Raw genomic sequence first — 23,219 nt, 5'->3', positions numbered from 1 at the left:
TGGGCGGGTGACTCGTCGCCGCCGGGAGCGCGACGCTTGTGGGACGATGACTGGTTGGTTGGAGGCGATTCCGTCGTCGAGTTAATGGGCCAGTGGGCCGAGCCCATTCTTCATGTTGAGATTAAAGCCCATGGGCCAAGGTTACATGTGCAATTTGTTCTAACTTTGAGGGGCAGGCTGAAAAATTCCCTGTAAAGAAGAATATAGTAGTTTCGTCACGCGGCGGTCATCTTGAGCTCCTGCCGAATCCTCCTCTTCGTCTGCGAGGTCGTTCTCCTCATCGTTCTCGTGCCTGGTAAGTCCTCTCTTTAGGTTTCTTCCGTCTTTCCGTTCCCTTTCCGCCGGAGAGTCCGCTGGTAGACGCCGACGGTTTGGGGAGGACATCGATCTCCTTTTATCCTCGTTTCACCCTCCCTTCCATCCCTTACCCTATTCTTCGGCTCGTACTGGATGTTGTTACCGAGACTTGTTTCTTGGAATCAAAACAAAAAAGACTCATCTAGAAAGAGGAATCTTCATGCGCGTTATCGTAGAGTAATTGTTTAGCAGGTATACATACGATCAAGGCGCCGGCTTGTATTTGTTTGGGTTGTTTATTGAACTAGGGTCTCTGTAGATCCCAATAAAAAGAAGACCTAGAGAAGGGTTCTTGACGTTGTGAAGGATTACCCATTGCTACGAATTGGGATGGGGATTTTGGGGGAAGCTATCTTCAGCTGTAAAACAGAATTTTCTGTCCTTTGGTCCATTTTGATCACAGCCTTTCAGTTTCTTTTTCTCGACTAAAAAATTATGAAACGATTATTCCATCGTAAATTGTTCCTTACGTCAAAAACTGCAACGTGTAGATGTCCTGATGTCATTCAGAAGTTAATAATTTAATGACAACTTTCATTTAGCTTATGATATGATGGCTACAAGTTACATTAGTGTATAATGTATTGCAATTACCATCGTCTCTTATGAGTGATATTCTAATAACAAAACCTTGAACTGTAGTTTATTTTGTCATTTGTGTAGAATTTTAATGTGCTTACTAATTTTCCTTTTACGAGAAAATCAATGATCCTCTTCTAATAATAAACTAAAAATTTGAAGTCTAATTGCATCTGATGCATGCAAACTTATAAGTGATTTGGAAGTCTGGTAAGAAATTCAATAAACTATCGGATTTAAAAGGTTAAGGTGGTTTTTGAAGTCAAAGGTTAGCAAAGATATACAAGATGCATAAATTTCAATTACAGCCAATGACAAAAGATCTAACTTTTCTAATCACCAGTGTGAAAGGTCTAGAAGGATATTTGTTTATTTTTGGTTTCATTTTGAACTCTTGCACAGCTTGGAGGGTTCAATTGGTCATCTCAACCTTCTATGTTATTCAAATATACATTTTATCGTTTAGTTATTTTCAGAATTTTTTTATTTTTGGTTAGTAGAATATCCTATGCTAGTAGTGTCTCAGTTCCATCTACATTCAGGATCCTACAAATATGACATTAGATTTTATTTTTAGTTGTTAGGAGGAACATAATACTTTCCATATACTTTTGTCAGTAATGGATGAGAGAGGAAACAATGAGCACGCTCTTCGCTACCAGATTGAACAGCTTCAATATGGTATGATCTTTAACTTTTACATGCATTTATATAATATATTTTGTCCCTCATTGATCTTATTGTTCTCAACTTCATTCTTCAGCTGATCATTGATCTTTCTACCATTAATCAATTTATCCTCATTATTGATTCTTCAAATTTTGGTGTGTGCAACCATTCTATTTATTAATAGATTAAATTTCAGTTGTAATTTTGATTCATCCTCTTCAATGATGGGTTATACATCACACATGCATCTGGCTAAGATGTGCCTATATGTGTAGTATTCATGTTAGTAATATGTGAAAATAATGGGGTAAAATGTATGAGTGTGGATTAGTTACATTGTTGCTGTCTACAGTTTTGATTTCTTCCTGTTAGCCATAAGTTTATTAACAACATTCATGTAACCTGTATTTTGAAGAGCGCGATCAACTTAGGAAGGATATTGAGCAGTTGTGCATGCAACAAGCTGGTCCTAGTTATCTTGCAGTAGCAACTCGAATGCATTTTCAGAGGTGCATTGAATGATTATTATCTTTTAGCCCATAGTTTGCTTGGTGCTTGGGGTTTTCATTAATATCAGTTTCAGCTATCTGGAACCCTTATCAGGACAGCTGGTTTAGAGCAGGAAATTGAGGACTTGAAAAAGAAATTGGCTGGATGCATCAGAGAGAAGCAGAACCTTCAAGAGGAGCTTTCTGAAGCTTATCACATAAAGGTTCGTGATATTTTGTCTTGTGAATAATAAATCTGATAATGTTTTTGCTTATTCTTTATTATTTCCTTCCAGAGCCAGCTAGCTGATTTACATGCTGCTGAAGTTATAAAGGTACCTATTTACTCTATCAAAACAGTATAAGTAATTTGCAATATGATTATCTTGAAGATTAGTGTAGGTGACAAAGTTCTTAAATAGTAAAAGAGCTATATCCTCTATCTAATCCGATATGACTCGTCTGGTTCATCTATAGAACAAACACTAATGAAATAGGTAAAATTGCAATTATTACAATCTTGCAGAAAATTGTAGTTCACAAGGCTCCCAACTGTTCTTACATACTGCACATTCCTATTTTTGCTTCCATTTAGAACCTATAGATATGGTGCTCTATTATTCAAAAACTTTCTCAAAACATTGAAGTCCTGATGACATTGAATATTCTGGTTGGCATTTAGGAATCAGGATGAATGTTGGTGTGACCTTTTAACTTAGGGTTCATATTGGAATTTAGAAGAACAACTCATTGCATGAAGCAAAATAGTGTTGTTCCAATATTTAGCAAAAAATTACATTTGACTAACTCGGGAAGGACATGACTTGAAACTTTAAATCACTGACATCTCTTTCAATAGACAGATCCTACATATCCTAATCTAAGATTTGATATTCATCTAGTTTGTGGTCACATACTAAACCTTATGTATTTACCTCCATTATTAGGGATGGCAGCCTTTTGTAATTGGTTGATATGTAAACAACAAACTTTTGAAATTTGATATGACTTGTAGATCAGACAAATAAGATAGCATAATATCGTGTTCAATTGCTGTTGAGATAATGATAGTGTCCATGCCTCTTAGCTGAAGGGGAGTCTTGGCACAAGGGTCAAGTTGTTGCCGTGTGACCTAGTGGTCACGGGTTCGAGTCTTGGAAACAACCTCTTGCAAAGTAGGGTAAAACTGCGTACAAGAAATCCTTTCCCTGGGACCCCGCATTGGCAAGAACTTCGTGCACCAGGTTGCCTTTTTTTTTATAATTATGTATACTACGATGAAAAAAAATTCAAATTACTAAGTTCCTGAATAATAAAATTAGTAAATTTCCAAAATTCAATTTAATCAGTATGTGTGTATGTCTATCAATTTAATCTCATGGTATTTTTATCCTGTAAAAGAAACTTTGTGTTCGATCAGTAAATCAGGCCAAAAACAGATCTGAGACTTCAGATAATGATGTTCATATACATGGATGATGGATGGATATCATATCTAGCACTAACTATGACAGCATATTACATCACTAAAAAATTCATTAATGTGGTTCTATTTTCATCTTAAAAAATTATTAAAGAGGCTAAACTAAAAGTATGTGTGTGTGTGTATATATAATATATAATATTTGAGGGAGTTTGGGGAATTTTTTTTTTAATGGTGTGAACCCCAATCAAAATTGGAAAATACAATTAATTAAATGGGTTAAAAAAAATACTCACTTACCTCATAAGACTTGACAACTTAGGAAATTAATTAATTATGACAAGAAAACAGTAAAGTCTACCAAAAAAAATTCGAATACTAAACCTTTTTCTCTGAAATTGCAGAATCTACCAAATAACTTAAATCGTGTTAAACACCACATATAATTCCAAATTTAATTATAATTTAAAATTCAACTCAAATTTTTTTATCCAAAACTTGTTGTGAACCGTTGATTCACAGGTTGCATCAATAGAGAGGTAGTCTAGCATTTAATATTTTGTCAGAACTGTGACATTTTTATTTTTCTTCCTTTATAAAATATTAGAGAGGTAGTCTAGCATTTAATATTTTCTCAGAACTGTGACATTTTTATTTTTCGTCCTGTATAAAATATTTGCTTTAAGTGAATCTAAATTCGTGGACATGAATGGTTCTTGTGCTTCTTTAAAGTTTCTTAGCTTTCTAACATTGATTGACAGAACAAGGAAGCAGAGAAACAAGTGAAATTTTTTCAAGGTTGTGTGGTAGCTGCTTTTGCTGAACGAGATAACTCCCTAATGGAGGTTCTAACCTCATTGTCTTTCTCATTTTTCGTTGTTCCTTTTGATATAAATAGAAATAATACTTTGACACTATATATTGTATAATTTTGACAGGCTGAGAAGGCTAAAGATCATGAAGAAGCTATGTCAGAAAAAATAAATCATTTTGAGAAGAAGTATTTCATCTGTTTCTTAATGGTTTAATGTCAAAACTAATGCATGCTAATAGTCACAAGATAAAGTTCTGAAGAAATTGACACCATGCAAGACATAAAAACTGAGAAACTTGTGCTGTTATGAATTACTCTTCAGTATAAATTCCTTTGAACAAGAAAAGTTTTTTTTCCTTTTTGGTTACAGATTATCCTAGCCTTTCAATTACATCTGATTCTTACATTTTGAGAAGGCTGCCTTACTTACGGGTGTGTGTTTTGACGACTTTTATTTGAGCCTACAAACTGACCTTCACATAATAGGCTATACAATGTTCTACATAATATGGCTCTGAAAATGCAGTGTCTTCACAGTAAATTGCTTCAGTGCGATGTGTGCTAGTGCTTCCAGATATAACATTTTGGTTCCTACAGGAATATATTGTACATATAAACCATTGGCGCCTACAAACTGACCTATTTAATGGTGATTTGCTCCGGGTTCAAAGCTTGAAGATTCCGTCACTTAGATGTAAACTTAAAAGATGAACCATCAACCATCCTATCCAAATTACATGTTAGCTTTTACTCAGTAGGTGAACCAAGGGGGAAGGCCGTCTACCTCCAGGATTAGTTGGGCGAAGCTTGGACACTTGGATTATCAAAAAAAGAAAAATAAAACCTTTGGTATTTAATATTAGCTTTTTGGACACCAAATAAGTATAATGAAAAAAAGAAGCTCTTCTACATCAAGCTCGAAGTGACAATTTAGATTCTACCAGCAAATAACCAACGTATTCCTTTTAGAAAAAAAAAATCTGTGATATCGTGCAACCTTTCTTGGCCCTGCTACCAAAGATAATTTCTTAGACTGTATAACTAACTTCAGTGCTTTATAACTCCACTTTTGCAGCAAAAGAAAATATGATAATATGAAAAATACATGAAGCTTTACTAGTCGTTTCCTTGGCAGATATAGCATTCAAATGTATGGCATTCTGTGGCATGATGGTTGACAAGTTTTCTATTCCTTTTTCTTGCTTTTCTACTAAATTTGGCCAAAAGATTGTCTTCATACTCTGATCGAATCATTTCTGATTTGTCTTAACTTCACTCTTAAATGTGTTTCTATATCTGCTAGCAGCTTGTGTACACAGTATTGGGTAAACCCATATTCCGGTAGTTAGAAACCTATATCTTGAAACGATGGTGATCTGTGCTTTTAATGGTTGGATCATGCTGCTACATTATATACTAGTTTCTTTGGTTGATCATGATATGGTACAAATATCATTTTAAGCAGTAATTGGCATCTCTTGCAGATTAGAGGAACTTGAATCAGCATTCCTCGAGGGAAAAAAACTTAATAATTCCTTACAGGTGGAATTGGAAGAATTAAAAAGGCAAAGTGAATCTTGTCCGAAGGTAAATTTCCTCTCATACCCTAATTTCTTAACTCTTAACAATTGCTCACTCTATCAATGTTTTTCATCTTTTGCACAATAATATTAGCTTTAGTGGTTTTACTTCTTTTTGTCTTTTTTCATCTAGAAATCATTCAGATGTAACAGTACGAATAGATCTCCAATGTCAATGTTCTCTGTGATCCTGATTTGCCCATTTCCAACTAAAAGGCATCTCATTGTAAAATATAAGGTCGTGTGAAGAAACATGTTAATTATTAAACATTGGACTGAGAAATGAAAATTTTTCCACACAGCAAACAATATTCTAGAGATACTATACTTTTATCTTGAAAGAAAAATTCAACTAGCTTCTGGAGTTTGGTCTCCAATTTTATTTCAAGTTACTTACATACCAGTGACATGTTCTGAGTCATTTCCTTATGACTAAAAAAACAACTTGAATTTAGTCAATTTTCCAATTATCATCTTCAACTTCCTCTGTTTTCAGTTTAATTTTAGCTTCTTGACTAAATGGCTAGCATGTGTTCTGGAACTGAAATTTCCAAAATTCTTCAAACCTGTGAACTTTTCCATGAAATAATACTTTTTAACACAGGCTTGGTTAATTTTCATTCGAGAATTATGTTTGCACGTTATCTGAAGAGTAGCACTGCTCCAACTTTCTTGAGGAACAACTTGTAAGTTACTTTGCAGTCTAAACCATCATTCTGAGATAATTCAAAATTGAAGCTGGCATTAGGGAGGAAACCAGGGTTTTGTGTGCATTAGTATTTGTATCCATAACTGATATGATGATGCTGAGATCAATTCAGTGGGTAGAAAGTTGATCTGGTTGAATCTGAGGTTGTGAAATTGCTGAGGTTTTTCTTTTTGGTCTAACCATTTCCTGCTGCAGTTGTGGTCTTTTCTTCGACATTACTGATCTATATTATGCTCTAGGTTTCTTTTGTGGCCATTTTGTGGTCAACAGTTCATGGTAGAAATCATTGTTAACAAACTATAGAAAAACTAGTTTCAGCTTAGATGCTTTATTACAAACTACTTATAATTAGAATGTAGTTTTATTCAGTATTACCTAATAATTAGAGGCCTTGTTATGACTAATTCTTTTGAAACTAGAATGATAAGCACTTTGTGTTTTTTCTCTTTCTTATTGCTATTGAGTTGATGGTCTGGTATGTTTAGCATGGCCCATAGTTTCCATATAGACTTCATAAATATGTTTTCTTTGATTTATACATTTCGTATCCTTTTTCAGGTAGTTAGTAAGTTTTACAAGATCCGAGAACGAGATACTGGACTTTCTGCAGATATACCATTGCTAGACATGTGTAGTTGCCTGCTTGATGATCCTCCAGAAAGATGGATTTACAACAATGATGAGGAGACCTCCACTTCCAAATACATTGTAAAGTAACCGTGTTATTTTCTTATGAACATGCACTTTCAGAAATTCATGAACCCAATGGAAGTCATATTTAAGCAAAGACAATCAAATCATAGTATAACATATGGGATTCTGGATTTCACTTTACTAGCTTCAGAAAAAATTGTCTTGTGGTTTTCATAATATCAAAAGCTACTTTAAATTATATGCAAACAGATACTGTATTATTTATAGTTTGAAGCATGCCATCAATCTAGCACCAAAAAGTACAAAACTGAAAGCTAATGCCATGAAAATGTTGCAAGAATTCTTATTCTTTCAAAACATTAATGCTGTGTTTGCACTAAGAGAATTGAGGAGGGAAGAGAAAGAAAATCAAAGTTATGGGTGCTTTCAGCTGTTTACCTCCAAAATTTTGAAAGAATGGAATTGATTTTGGGCAAATGGTGTTTGCCTGAAAGTGTGCAAATAGCATTTCCTTCATCAGAATCAGAATGAAATTATATGGTTGTCCACCCATGCTGATTTGAGTGAAGTTGTTGCTAAGATCGATGCTGGACAGTGAACAGTGTTGGAACTTCGGAGGAGCATGCCATGAGAAGAACGACTTGACATAAGATGCGAAAGAGGACTCCTTACTTGCTGGTCGGTGAGCGGAGCTCATAGAGAGTTAGAGGAGCTGGGACATTGGAGGGTGGAGCTTGGCAGCGGAAGCAAGCAAGGGCTTGACGGTGAGCTCAAATGAGGACTCGATGGCTAAACTTGGATCTCTAGATTTAAAGGCAGGCATGAGCAGAGTCTTGGTGGTGAAACATGGGTAAAGGAGCACGTTGGCAAGGGTGGGAAGTAGTGGGCTCTCCCTTGAACCCTAGCAGTGCAGCTCTCACAGCAACAACAGAAAACAGCGGGCAATTAAGCAACTAGAGATTTGCGACTATTGGAGGAAGATGGAATTAAATTTTAATTTGACTTCTCCTCTTCTCTCTCTCTCTCTATGAAGATAGGGTAATGGGAATAGAGGATTTCATTTCCTTTCTTTTCATCTCCTTTCCTCTCCTCTCTTTTCATTTCTTTCTTTTCCTTCCTTGTACCATTGAGTAAATGCAGCATAAGATGCACAACTATTTGTATTTCTGGTGGTTCGTGTTCTTACAAAAACTTAAGAGTGTAACCATTTATCTCTCTGGTTCTATTTTTTTTCCAAACAAATTAAGAACATAACTACTGTTCTTTCTAGCAGTTCAGAATTACAGGTAATGGTAACTTAGTTTAGCCATTTGGAGTTTGACATTCTTAGTGAGGGATGGAATTTGAACCATGTCTGGTCCTATTCCATTGGATCAAATCAAGGTTTGTGACCATTATGGTATTCATACTTGTAGGCATATGTACAAACATCCCTCGTGGTAGGATGCCTCAGATTACATCCTTTTCTTTGTGCATAATTAATAGAATGATCAATTTGAATCGAGTAAAATATGAATGAAGTGTGACATTCATCTTATTACTGAATCCATTTAGCTTGTCTTGACCAATCCAGTGTTGAACTATTTTCACTCCTGTTCACTCTTCTAGACCCAGTTTCATCTGTTCATGAACATTAACAAGTAGAGCTTAGCGATGGCTATGTTCAGATTGTTTATTTACTGAACCTAGAAAATATGAAGCAGCATGGTCTTTTACCATCCTAATTCAACATGCTCCAACCTTCCCTAAGCTAAATTGAGCTTGTTTATTTTGACTTGAAATTACAACAGTATTGTTCTTTCATTTATTATTTGAAGCTTGCCTGCCTTTAAACCAGTCAAGGGCATACCTATTGCACAGATCGCCTAATTTTTTTAGATACTTATCAACTTTGTCATTTGAAACATTAGGTTAATTCTCTATCTTCTATTTTCTGATGAAATCTTTTGTTGAACTTGGAAATTGATTCTTGCGGTTCGTAGTCTGTTGGTTGCAAAATATGATTTTCTGAAGAAATCTTTTGTTGAAGTTGGAAATTGATTCTTGTGGTTTCCTGTCTGTTGGTTGCAAACATGTGGGGCAGAGCTCCGTTATGCTGCTTATCATGAAACAGTTAAACAAATATCAGTTGTTTTTCCTTGCATATTAAATGATCCTTATAGTTCTCAAGTTTTAGCAGATTTTCCTGTTTAATTAACATAGCATGTGTCATACAGGCCTCCCTAGAAGAAGAGAAGGATACTTTGAGAAATTCAATTAGCAAGCTTCAAAATAATTTGCGAATGGTAGCCTTAAATACGGAAAGGAACAAACAAGTGAATCCATGACACTCTTGATCTTCTTTACCATGATCTTAATGTTTTGTGGACTTGTAGGGACTCCAAATTGAGCAACATCTGAAGAGAAATGTACGATCTTTGGAGAAAAGACAGGTGAGATATCAGCATTTTGATTTTGTCATAGATAGCTTTCTTTACTATAAAATATAAGTATTATGAAACATAAATTGATATGGAATACAGATTATGTTGGCTTCATTGGTAGAGGAAGGATTATCAGCACTGCGAAGTTATCATGTGGAACATAGGTTAAAGATCATACAAGAGTTGGATGAAGTATCATCTTGGATGGACAAAATGCTTGATGAGGTTTGTAGAAGATTGAGTGAATCTCAGATTAACCATGAATCAAGTGTAGTGTCATCTGATGGAGAGATACAATGTGATGACGTTGAATGCAAAGATGTGCATGTCATGAATGATGCTAACTCCCATTTATTGGACAGGGTTTGTATTCTTTCTATCTAATCTTTTCGTATCATGAGAAAAAAAACAATACTCGAGACCTAGCTCTCTTGCCCACATTATACTTGAATAATTTGCATTACTTGATCACATTTGCTTGTGTTAACAGAGATATTGCACCAATTATTAGTGAACATAATTTTTTCCTGATATATTTAGTTTGCATCTTCCTGAGAAAAAAGAAACATAGCTGGTAATTTCCCCTTAATTCTATGGTTCCAAAGCGTTGGCTCAGTCTGTTTTTGATCATGAGGTCTGATTTAAGTCGCATATCTATTTTTTTCCCATATAACTTCTAAAGAAACGAATTTCCTTTCACTCAAAGCCTAACAGGAATGTCATGTAGCAGCACTTAGATATGACTGTCAATAGCTCCCTACTTATCCTTTTCCCATGCATTGTCAGTCCATGTGCATGTCTGCTACCATGAAAATGAACTAGTTTTGATTCTGTATTGGTGTCTCTGGTGTTTCTCCTATCACTTTCACTACCAGTCCCATGCTTGAGTGGCCTCCATATTGCTGAGTGAGAGGGCACTTTACGGAAGAATTCCTGTCATTTTTCTTGGCTTCTTGTTTATCAGCTCATTTGTTTGGCTTCATGCTTTTGATTCTGTATCGATGTCATTTTTCTTGTTTCTTGGCTTCATGGAGGAATCCCTATCATTGCTTGGTTTCTTTGTCATTTGTTAGCCTGTTGGCACTTGAATTATTTAGGGGTTTGTTTATCAGCTCATTTATCTGGCCCTTGCATTGCTTGGTTTCTTGTCATTTGCTAGCCTGTGGGTACTTAATTATTTAGGGCTTTTGTTGTGTCAAGGTAGTCAACTGCAAAATGTAGTTTCACTTGCATAATGCCTCAACCTGGGATATCTATCCATAGTGAATAAAGACAGCAGTGGATTGCCATTCAAGATCAAGCAGTACTATGGAAGGAATGGTGGAAAAAGGATTTGAAAGATTTAAGAGAATTTGCACAGAATGAGAGTAGAGAATGCCTTGCTGTAAGTATAAGCTGAAACCAGCCTATAATGCTGGAAAGAGGGAAAACGCCTAGTATAACCATTACCAGCGTATTGACAATCACCCATCCTACAGTTGGCATGTGGCTCATAGTGGACCACTCTAAATATAAGGTGGTCCACTGCCCACCTTCCAGTGCTTATGCAGACTTAGTATATTTCAATTGTATCAGGTGATATGCTATGAAATTATGAACACTGATTGTGGTTTTGCCTGTTCAAAGTGGACTGTATTTATTAGCTGTCATAAAAACTAGGACTTCATGTCTCCTTTCTGTTATATTTATTCATGAGACTACACCTACAACAAAATGGAAAAATGGTCACTTTTGGTTTAGAATGGCAGGCATTTTGTGAACTAGTTACAAAAATGTTGATTTGACATGGTCTTGTTAAGCACTTGTAGAATGCTGGAGGTAAAAAATATTCGGTAGTATGAATTTTGTGTCGTTGATTGGTCATTAGACAGTGTTGTGATGAAGCTCACGCAGACATGCACGATCAATTGTTGTGGTTTGTCAGTCTAACTGTGTTATTCAACCATGCATAAGACTAAGCTGATCTCTCCTTGATTTAAATCTTTCAAGTTCAAAAGTACAAATGAGTTCCATGAAAAGAAGAAGGAAATGTTCCCCAAGTAGTGATAGCAATGTGATCCATTGTTACTTTTAGTCTTTTACACGTGATAAGACAGCTTATAGCAATGAGTTACATGGAACCATTAACACTGAAAAGATACAACAAAGCATTGTGAGGTGTTTTATTAAATAAAAAACATGTTAAGATGTGAATCCCAACTGTAGATAAATAAAAGTAAAATATATATTTTGTTTGATTATGACTTATGTTAGGCTGAACATGATAACATGAGAAAGGTCAAAGGTGGAGGCAAGGAATGCTTGAATATATGGTGCTATTTTCATGATTCTACATAATGAATGATTTGTTGATTACGTCTCAAAGAACTCTATTGTTCCTATCTTTTTGTAATTTGATCTTTATTAAGCCACTCTCCTCAATTGCAGAAGATTGATATTCCTTCAAGTAATGTTGTGCATAACAATGACAACACATGTGATACACCAAGTGCCCTTGCACTAGCATTGCAAGAGAAGGTATATTGCATCTTGAATATTAAACTTTTATGTCGTGCTCCACTTTAATATCCGTATATCAGTTTCCAACACTTTCACCTTGAGATACAAATTTGAAAGAATGAAATATTTTAAATGTTAATTTATGAAGCTTATTCCATATTCCACTTCCAGGTTGAAGCGCTACTGCTCTTATCACAGCAAGAAGAGAGACATATGTTAGAGAGGGATCTTAACAAAGCTCTGCAAAAGAAGCTAGAGGAACTTCAAAGAAATTTGTCTCAAGTAAGTTTATCTTTAAGGCGTTCTCCAGCTTGTATACTTCATGTTTGCTGGATATGAAACCATATCCAGCATATAATCTTAGGGACATGATTTGGTGGATCACAAAAGCCTTTATTAACAAAGGTACAAGATTTGGTCTGAGTATGTGACTGACTTAACATGCCCTAGTTCCAATTTGGTACCAACGCAACAAATAAAAACTAAACAGTTTTTCTAATTTTCTTTCATCCTCCACATGTTTTGCTTGATGTACTTTTGGGTATTTGGTCGTAGTTAACATTGGATGCATAGTGTTTTTTAAAGAAGTATGCTAGTAGCAAGTGTGTGGCGAGAATAACGTGTGCAATAGATGAAACAAATTAAGTATGCGCAAAAGTTAGAATAAAATAATGCTAACATCGACATTTGATGTGGTTTGGAGACCTCACTTATTCCATGGTCCTTATCTTGTCAATTTGTATTTCCCAAAAACAAAATACTATGAAGTTCCTTAGAAATAAAGCAGCTGATTAATCCCTAATAAACTTGTCCAAGAGTGTACTGAAGCACCTTGCTCTTTATAATACTAATAACAAGTTCCTTGAACCATAGGAACTAGGGGTGTAATCGAACCGAGCCAAGCCGAACAGTAAGAGGCTCGAGCTCGAGCTCGGTTCGTTTTTCCGAAGCTCGAGTTCGGCTCGAGTTCGATTCGAGCTTTAATTCTTAAGCTCGAGTTCGGCTCGTAATGAAATTAAATAGTTTGCGAACGGCTCGAGCTCGGTTCGAAAAAAGGCTCGTTTTAAAGTTAAACGAATTCAGTTTGAGCTTGGTTCGAAAATAGCTCGTTTAAAAGTTAAACGAGCTTAGTTCGAACTTGGCTCGTTAATATATAATTCGCGAGCTCACGAACCAAATACTGCTAAGCTCGAGCTCGGCTCGATAATATTTTCGAGCTCGAAATCAGGCTCGAGCTCGGCTCGTTAACTTAATCGAACGAACTCAAACGAACTTTTTTTCGAGCCGAGACTCGAATAGCTCGTGAGCAGCTTGGCTCGTTTACACCCCTAATAGGAACTAAGCTCTTCAATAAAGATGAACAAAAATAAAAGAAGAGCCAACACAACTCACTTTTCTCCTCAGAGTCTCTTCCTAGAGAATGAAGATGAGCATAAGGAGAAAGTAAGATTACTTCTAGATCTTGTGAATGTAGAACATTTTTAAGCCTTGATGATTATAAGCTCTTGGAGTTGTTTGGGGCATTTGTGAGCAGAATGAGTAATGAATTTCATGTGTTAGAATGTCCCAAACAACTCTAAAGAAGCTTATATACCTAGCTGCAACATTCACCTTGAAAATGCCTCCAGTCAATTGAATGAAGTTTTCTAATCAACTGACACTTGAATAGAAACATTTTATTCTTAATACCTCTGCCTAAGTTGAATAAAAAGTCAACTGGTTGAATCCAATAGATTAGATAACGTCTAGTCAACTGGATCAGGTCGAAAAATCCCCTTAGTCAGCTTACAATTTTGTAAGGGACCTTAAGTTGCAGGACCTGAGCCATCGATAAAAATGACTGAAAATCCTTCTCTGTCGAACTTATCACTTAATTATGTCATTAGTTGAGTCCTGAAAGCTGATATCCAATTCCATATGACTGTAGGTTTACGGTGATACTTCAAAACATAACTTCATGAGAGGACTTGATCAATAATAAAATTAAGTTACAAGGCATAGAAGAAATATATGTTTGTAATTAACCAAGCTTTCGACCTATGCTATCATGCATCATGCTCTATCCATTACAAGATGCACAAACAATATAAATATACATGGTCACAGGATCTTCAAATTTTTCGTACTCGACATCTTGGCACCTTGAATGACAATTTTTCTTGGCTCCACTCAACTCCTAGTCCATATCGAGTTGTCTCAAATCATCACATGCACAATGAGACCTACAAATCATCCTATCTGCACACTTAAGATCCATTTTTTTAAATCATAATTTCTAACTTAAGTGTGTTGATCAAACGTCAAAACACTAAATATTGCTAACCATGAGGGAGGAATCAACAAGTTTTACCCACATTCTTCCAGGATCATGTAGGATCGTTGGGTTCCTTTATCTCACTGGGTAAATAAATAATAAAATGTGCTGATTGCCTCCTACAGCTGTTACTCAGGAAATCAAGGTCTCTAGCAGAAACACTCTTTGGCTTTCTCAGCTATTATCCATTCTGTTTTATGCTGTTTATTAGGATCTGGTGATAATCCTGTTGGTAATTATGGTGCCTATTTGAAATTCTTCTTGTAGACGATGATTTTCCATTTGTGATACAAAATGCCCTTAGTGTGATTAGGTTTACGTGTTAAGGTTTTGTTTTAAGATGATTTATTACCTTGTATACAATTTACAGTAGTGACTGAATATATTAACTTTGACAGTTGACAAAATAATTGAGGGTAATGTCAAATAACAAGGATCTGTTTGTTGGGACTTCAATACGCACACACTAACTTTTTTATTATGATCCTTCAACATGTTACTACAATGTGCATTTGTATTGACATGATATACATTCACAGTCCTTCCAGAATTGATACATCTATTGTTGATGATTTTTTTCTATTATGCTTCCTAGGTTACTAGTGAGAAGGTCAAGGCTCTCATGGAATTGGCTGAACTTAAAAGAGATTATGAACTATTAAAAGAGTATGTTGCCCATTGTCTGTTATCTCTATTAGTTTCTATTTGCTGATATTTACTGTTCACAACTGTGAAGGGTATTGGGATTATTAGGTAGTGAGTTTGGTTCCAAGTTAGTACATCTAGGTTTAGAGTTTTATTACAAGTCTATATATGCTTATGTAATGATTATGCCTTTAATAATGCAATACAATATTTTTAGGGTAAGTTTCAAAATTCTTCAAACGTTTAACAACTTTTTCAGTATGGTCCTAAAGTTTAATTAAGGTTAAAATGCCCTAAAGTTTCCATTTTGCTATCAAAATGTCCCCTATTTAAGAGTAGAACACCTATTTTACACTTTTAAATTACCATTCAATTCACTCACTTGTTAATGGTTGTCAATAAAAATGCAATCAGCATTAGAGCATCCATAAAAGAAAATATAGAATTATTCTATATGTACTATATTCCATTGAAATATACTTGGTCATTGTATAATGGTCGTACAAGCTTGAATTGCTCGAGTTTCACATGGCTGACAAGTTTTACTACATTGATAAGTTGGTAGAACAAAATCTTAGAAGTGATCCCTGAACAATTATATCATGGTTTACTCTGAAACCTCATTGCTAGAGTATCAGATGTCTGTCTAGCTTTATGAACATTCTAGAATTGTAGTTCATCCCTGAGTGTTATATCATGTTTATTACGAAGCCATTGAAGATATTCTTGAATTTTTTTGTTAGTTTATGGCACTTTTAGTATGTGCACATATTATTCTATCCTTTCCATGTTTCTTCCATGCCAGATGGAAAATGCAGTTCTACTTTTCCTACAGCTTTGAAAAAACTTTGGCAAATAAAGTTCCTATGATTTAGCCGTTGCAGGAACAACAGTCATAGTTTGAAAGACAGTAGTTTTGTTGGTTCTGATAAAAACATTACTATCCAAGAACAAGAAGGGAAATTGAAGAATATTTTGAAAAAAACATACTTGAAGCGTTGGATGGTGCCTGACCACAAACATCAAGATGGCTCTCCGAGAAACATTGAAGAGAGTGACCCAGCCAAAACTAAGCATTCTACTTGTATAAATTTTGCTAGGTTAGTATTTTTTTTCCCCCTTTAGATGCCAAGCAACAAACATTGTGAATATACATAATCATGTTTGTGTAGTCAATTGTTCCAGCTACTCAGCTCAGAGTACAACTCACTCTGCACTTGTATATGAATGTGCTTTGAAAGGCTAGAAAAAAATGGCACACAATTGATGCCATTCATGGCTGATGGTTTTGCATGCTCACAATAACCAATCAGTTGCAAGTTGTACACCAACTACTTGATGCATTTGCATGCCATTGGTAATCTTGTCAATTATTTATGAATATGAAAGTGTAGGTACAGACAGATATGAAGGGTCATATTAACATATTAGTAAGGTCAGCAAAATTATTTTTTCCTAGATTATTGAGACATGTGAGACATTTATAGGACTAAGATTGACTGTGTAGTTTGACTCAATGTTTTCATTAAAGTGGAACACAATAGTTAAGTTTGGCACTAATTTTTTACTTGTTTTCTCAAGGCAATTGTTTTATGATCATTTTTCATTTACTGCAGATTAAAAATCGAAAATGCTACTTTCCAAGAAAGCATAGCACATTTGGAACACCTTACCTCCTCAATTCATAGACTTCATCTTTTGCTTTTGAAGGTTAGTCCTTACTGTCAATATGGATAATTTTGATCAGCAGAATCTTCATTTAGGTGCTTTTGACCATATGGCCTTTTTTATATCCTCATTGGACAGATGAATCTAGTTCACATTTAATTCTTATGTATAATTCTGATTTCACTATATAATTTATACAGCTGTCGCTTGGCATTTCTTTAGACAAGATTCCAACCGTTGGTCTTCCTGATCTTAGTTTTTTTCTTCTCTTTAAAACATATCGCCTCTTATTGTTTAATAGAGTATCATTTATTTATGGTCGATACACCTTAGTAAATTGGTCATGGAGATGATAAAAATGTCATTCGCTATTCTATTTTCTTCTGTGATGCTCATTTGTTTTGAGCTTGATGATATCTTATCAGTTTGCCCAATTTTTCATCATTCTGTAATGACACCATCATAATCGTTGTTTTCCTCCTAATTGTTGAGTACTGTAGATGAACACCCTTGCAATTGATCTGTTCACCTTCAGTTGCGTTGGTTTCCTCCCGCATGTTGACTACTGTAGATGAACACTCACAATGATACACATGTACTATGTATGTATGTGTATCAGCCTGAAAACTATATCTGTTCATCTTCAGTTGCCTCTGTACATGTATATACATACATACATACATAGTACATGTGTATCAGCCTGAAAACTATGATATTAAGTTTCATCTGTTAAATACAATTCATGAAACATGATATTCCTTGCATAGGCTCAAACTGAAGCTTCATCCATCGAAAATACAAGGGAAGCATTGAGCAATATCATTACAGAGACGAAGCAATTGAAGACTGCGCTTGATGGCTTGCTCCCTATCAGTTGGTCTGGGGATGAATCTGATACTACTGCCTACGAAGGTCTTTATGAGTCATCCGATCCTTCGGAGGCCTCCAAAAGTGAGAAAAGTGATGCTATTCCTGCTGCCGGACGAGAGATGGTGGAACTTCTGTTGCTTGCTACCAAGCTTGTAATCCAAAACATGAGCAAGTGCGATGATTTACAAGTTCAATGATTTACCAATTTTTATTATTATTTCTGTTTTTATCTTAATGTATAATCCACAAATGTAAAAATCTTATGTTGTATATTTTTTTTCTAGCTTTTTTCCTTGACAATGGACTTTAAAGCAAGCTGTTGGATGAATTGGTTTATTTATTATATTTGTTATATTTTATATATTTATTAATTCCATGGCAAATAAAAAAGCCTATGTAAAGATCAAATTCGATAATCATTTTATTTTGATTTTATATGCAAATAAATATAAAATATAGTAATTAGATACAATCTCATAATTAATTTTTCATTCTTATGTTGTCATGTATTTTGGAAATATTTGCATAATTTTCGTAAGCTCACGAAGAATAAAAATTCATATTTAGAATATGCAAAATTAAAGCTTATAAGATGTCGAAGATTGATATCACATAACCGAGATAGAATCTAAAACTACCACGGTAAGCCCGTGAAGAACAGGAACTCATATTTAAAATATGCGAAATTAAAGTCCAAGATTGAGATAGTATCTCAGACTGAGATTGAAATGATATTTGAAATTGAGATGAGATTACTACGATAATTGAAACCAAAATGACTGAGATTACGATGATATAAAACCAAAATGACATAGATAAGATCAATATATCATTTGAAATCGGGATGATATGACAGATTGTGATTGACATCTGATTCATCATCACAACCGGATCATGTTCACTTACACTGTCAAATCAATCTGAAGTTTAATCTCCACTTGACGTGACTTGCCCAGTAGGAGACCACATCAATCATCACATCCGCATCTCAATATCGTACCTGCATCACAAATAAAATTTTATTTAATTATAATTAACAATGCATTAAAGAATCAAATTGAATGCTGTAAAAAGATTTATAAAAGCTAATGTCAATTCTAAGTAGGAATGAAACACTAAGCTTAATTGTTTGTTAAATACTTCAATGATTCTTTTTCATACTAAAAATTTAGAAAAATCACATCATTTCCTATGGATAATATGGACAAAAGGGAAATGATTTGTTCATTGTCCAAAGTGCAACCTTAATCTTCTTGCTTTGTTCTCCATCTTTCAAGTATTTCTGATGCGGGCGGCAATTCTGAGAAAGGTATTCGTATACCAGAAGTTAGCAAATCCAGTGTTGAATCAGTAAAATAAGACTCTTCGTTGGGCTCAAAACAGGAATGTTGGCTTCCCAAATTGTCAATTTCTTCCTGCAAACTGGCATTCGCGCTGCTCTCTGCATCAAGCATTTCAAAGAGATTGCAAGAATTAGAAGTCAATGACAGAGATGGTAGCCTGCCATCGACTCGGCCAGGCACGTCAACATGTTGATAATCCTGATTCTTTCCGTCACTTTCCAAATTGCCGATCGAACCTGCAACAGACTCTGTGCGTGTACAAGAGCCAGTGCCCTCCAAAAGTCTTCGACCAGAAATAAAATCCAGCGATTTCAAAATATTTGGGACGGGATCTTCCATCACAAGGCTGCAGCTCTGCAAATGGTTTAGTAGGTCTTGCAACTTCCCCATGCCCAATGTAGCGATCTCCCTCTCGAGTAAGCTGGTCCACTGACTTTCACTCACTGAAAGCGAAGCATGAGCCATACTGTTGAGTAGACTCACTGTCCTTCCAAAATCTCCTTGGGTGATGGTCTGGCATATCATTTCAGTGAAAAGCGATGTATGAGGAATTTCTTCAGCCTCCAGAATTGTGTCGAATGCATGCTCTAGCAAATGCCACTGAAAAGAAACCAGAGGAAATGTAAGTTTATCAGTATGCATAGTTAGAACTTTTGCAACAAGATTACATGACTAGCAAGCTCAGGCCTATATAAATATTTTAATTGACATCTACGGCATGTAAAGTTGTAAACAAAAAAGACAAGGAACCATGGCAAAGGTGCCTCATTGTTACTAGATAATCGAGGTTCGACCCTTGTCTCTGCTTCAAGAGTTACAACATTTTACATAGATGTCCGTATCTAAATTTCATGCAGCATAAGAAAAAGATTCTAATCAATTTCCTTTGATGAATTGATGAATATATAAAAGCATGTCTGAAACCATTCAGGGTCTTTTCTTTTTGGTATTGTTACATGGTTTCTTCCTAGACACAACAATAGAGGTTGTACCATATGGGATAACTGTAGAAGCAAGCAACAAATAAGTTAAAGAAAAACTATTCGATCAAAATTTAATAACAAGACACCATGAGATTCATGAACCTAAGAAAGCTGGAAAAAAAAAAAGTAAATAGAAGCTTACCTTTCCAGCTCTGGATGCTTTAACTAGTAACCATGAATATTTCCTGTGATCTAGCTGGAAACCAGACAAAATCATCTCCTTGTAGACATACTCAAAGTACTCCCATTGTTGGGAAGAAGCAGATGCCTCTAGCATAGATTTATATGAATACGAATCCAGCTGAAGAGATGAATAATCTCCGGAGGACTCTAAACCACCATGTGTGGCTTTAGTAGCTTCAAATAGTTCTTTAGCTTTTGCAAACATGTCGGCACAAGTATAAACTTTCAGCATGGCATTTATGGTTCCAACATTAGGAGCACAGTGGTCTTTCATATGTTCAAAAATTGAGATGCAGTCACCAACGAATCCACCATCCAATGAAGCTAGGATCATACCAGTGAATGCTACCTCTAAAGGTTTTCTAAAAGGGAGCCTTTTTAATTTCTCAACCTGCAATTTAAACATTGAAAAAACATAATTGGTCAATAATATAGCAGCAAAGTACTGAAAGAACCATAGCAGGCAGATTAATACTTTATATTTGCTCTGCAACACTATATTTGCTCAAAGATCAATTAGATTAAGTCCAATAAAAAGGTAAACTGCCTAAACTGTACAAGCGACCAATATTTATATTTTGCATGTAAAAAATATATATTTCATAGAGAGCTTTGCTTTCTAAATAAGAAGTAGATGGCAAATAAATATAGAAAACGTCTTAGTAAATAAAAAAAAAAGAGTTGGGGAGAAATGATAGGCTTTGGAAGTAATAAAGAAAAAGAGCAGGTTGAGAGCATGATAACACATTATGCTGATAGGAACTGAAGCAGTTTGTTAGAAAATACATCAGAGCTTTTATAGTGTTGCAGAATATATTATGAATATGGATAGTTTGATTTAGATTTATTTGATTAGATATTATGGACAGATTTGGACAGGCTTTATCAAGGGCAGATTTGGACAGATGCAGATTTGGGCAGATCTGATTTGATTGTACTTCATTCCATAAATAAGTAGGGAATAAGTGTATAAATAACAATGATCCTCATGTACACAATTCAATATCAAGAATTCTTCAATCTCAGTTCTTTCTTTTTCTCTCTTGGTAGAATTCTTTATGGTATCAGAGTAATCTGTCATTGAATCTATTCTGTCACGAAGGCTACTTTCGACACAGTAAACCATCAGTCATCTCTTTCTTCAAAGCACAACAAACTCTCGGCGATCACAGTTTTGTTCTCGCCTATTAGCTACAACAAAAATCAAAAGTCATGTCAACCCCTAATGCTCCCATCGAAGTCAAAGGCTCATATATCACTGGCCACAAACTCAACGATTTGAATTATCTCCAATCGTTATAGCCTATAAGATGTATATCTGTGGCAAAGGGAAAGAGGATTTTCTCACCAACGCCTCTGTTGCACACTCATCTGAAGCCCAAAATACAAAATTTAGAATGTTGAAAATCACATGGTGATGTCTTGGCTGATAAATTTGATGAGCAAAGAAATCAGGGAAAACTTTCTTCTCCACCAATTTGCAAAGGATATATGAGAAGATGTGAAGGAAACGTACTCACATTTGAACAATACGTCAGAGCTATTCAAGGTCAAATTAAACCTTCACTGCCTTAGACAAGGTAAGCTATCTATTACACAATATTTCAACACCCTTTCTCGCCATTGGCAGTAAGTCGACATCTTTGATGTTCACCAATGGGCTTGTAAAACCGACGCCGAACTCCATCGGAAAATCAATGAGCAAAAGAGGATGTTCAAGTTCTTATTCGGATTAAACTCCTCACTAGACAACATGTGCTCACATATTCTCAACCTCAAGTCATTGTCGAGTGTGTGTGAGGCATTTGTTGAAGTCCACCGTGAGCAAAGACGACAGAAGATTATGCTCAAGTCAACTATTGCTGCTGAAGCGTCTGCACTTGCAACTTATCAATTCCAACCTCGACTCAACGACGATAATCACGAGCCTCGACAAAATGGAGATAGTCAGCTGCGACGTGGTCATCCTTGGTGCAACCATTGTCGCAAAGTTGGGCACACCAAAGATAAATATTGGACGATTCACGGGAAGCCACATGACTAGAAGCCCAAGTCAGAGCGCCACCCATGAGCTCACGTCACCCACAATCAGCCGTTGACATCCAACTCCTTCAGCGTTGAACACATTGACTTGCTGATGAAGATGTTTCATGACTTACCAAATAGCGAGAGACATGGGAAGACTGAGAATCATGTTGGGTTCTTTTCCCAACATAAGCCCACTAAAAACCAAGCCCAATTTAAAATTTGGGCCTACTTAAGCCCAAAAGGGCCCACTACTACCTCAGCCCATTTAAAGCCCACTAGTTATTCATCCCACAATGAAGATATTTTCCCTAATACCTTAAATATAAACAAGTCTTTCGGACGATGAATTATTGACTCGGGCGCATTGGATCACATGACGGGTGATATATCCCTCCTCTATAATTATGTTCCATGTCCACTATTCGTGTTGCAAATGGGTATGCTACAAAAATCGCCGATGTTGGCTCCATAACGATAACACCAAATATATACTTAAAAATAATCCTTCACGTTCCTACATTGGATTGCAGCTAATTATCCATAGAAAAACCGACTCATGATTTAAAGTGTTTTTCTAAATTTTCTCCTAAATTGTGTGAATTTCAAGATATGGAAACGGGGAAGATGATTGATAGTGCTAAATTGTGCTTCGGACTCTACATATTCACGGGGCTTTGCCTCAATGCAAAAATTTAACTAGCTACCACTCTACCTCTTCCAGCAATAAGTATGTCAAACTTTACTTATTTTGCAAAATTATTTCCGAACTTATTTCTTACTGAAAATGTCAGTTCTTTTCAGTGTGAGTTCTGTCAACTTGCTAAACATACATGAGTATCCTTTCCAAGCTTATGTTACACATCTAAACCTTTTTCGCTCATTCATAGTGACGTTTGGGGACCGTCCTGTATTAAAACTCTTGTAGAAAATCGTTGATTCGTTTCATTTGTTGATGACCATACTCGCCTGACTTAGTTGTTTTTAATGAAA

General features: G+C 35.5%; 2 protein-coding genes across 3 annotated transcripts; one reads left to right on the top strand and one right to left on the bottom strand.

The window, feature by feature from the left end:
* The first annotated feature begins 253 nt into the window (after positions 1-253).
* LOC141836346 (uncharacterized) lies at positions 254-18,002 on the top strand. Of its 2 annotated transcripts, none has more exons than XM_074723813.1 (18): positions 254-295; positions 1,555-1,617; positions 2,021-2,114; positions 2,209-2,317; positions 2,390-2,428; positions 4,278-4,361; positions 4,455-4,516; positions 5,815-5,917; positions 7,178-7,327; positions 9,490-9,558; positions 9,649-9,705; positions 9,796-10,059; positions 12,124-12,213; positions 12,367-12,477; positions 15,105-15,175; positions 16,039-16,254; positions 16,771-16,864; positions 17,590-18,002. In XM_074723813.1, exons 2-18 carry the CDS (start codon positions 1,557-1,559, stop codon positions 17,887-17,889), a joined length of 1,974 nt encoding a protein of 657 aa, XP_074579914.1. In that variant the 5' UTR covers positions 254-295; positions 1,555-1,556; the 3' UTR covers positions 17,890-18,002. The 2 variants fall into 2 exon arrangements, with proteins under 2 accessions (XP_074579914.1, XP_074579913.1); XM_074723812.1 differs by having other exon boundaries at positions 16,030-16,254.
* Positions 18,003-18,557: 555 nt separating this feature from the next.
* LOC141836537 (pentatricopeptide repeat-containing protein At5g67570, chloroplastic-like) lies at positions 18,558-20,588 on the bottom strand. Its single transcript, XM_074724051.1, has 3 exons — positions 20,161-20,588; positions 18,936-19,635; positions 18,558-18,692 (listed from the first exon to the last, which is right to left on the bottom strand). Exons 1-2 carry the CDS (start codon positions 20,533-20,535, stop codon positions 18,937-18,939), a joined length of 1,074 nt encoding a protein of 357 aa, XP_074580152.1. The 5' UTR covers positions 20,536-20,588; the 3' UTR covers positions 18,558-18,692; position 18,936.
* Positions 20,589-23,219: the final 2,631 nt, after the last annotated feature.

Source organism: Curcuma longa, chromosome 10 (genome assembly GCF_044706935.1).
Source record: "Curcuma longa cultivar G26 ecotype Majalengka, Jawa Barat chromosome 10, ITB_CL_G26_1.1, whole genome shotgun sequence".
Classification (NCBI taxonomy): domain Eukaryota; kingdom Viridiplantae; phylum Streptophyta; class Magnoliopsida; order Zingiberales; family Zingiberaceae; genus Curcuma; species Curcuma longa.
This window is presented reverse-complemented; position numbering and strand designations above follow the sequence as displayed.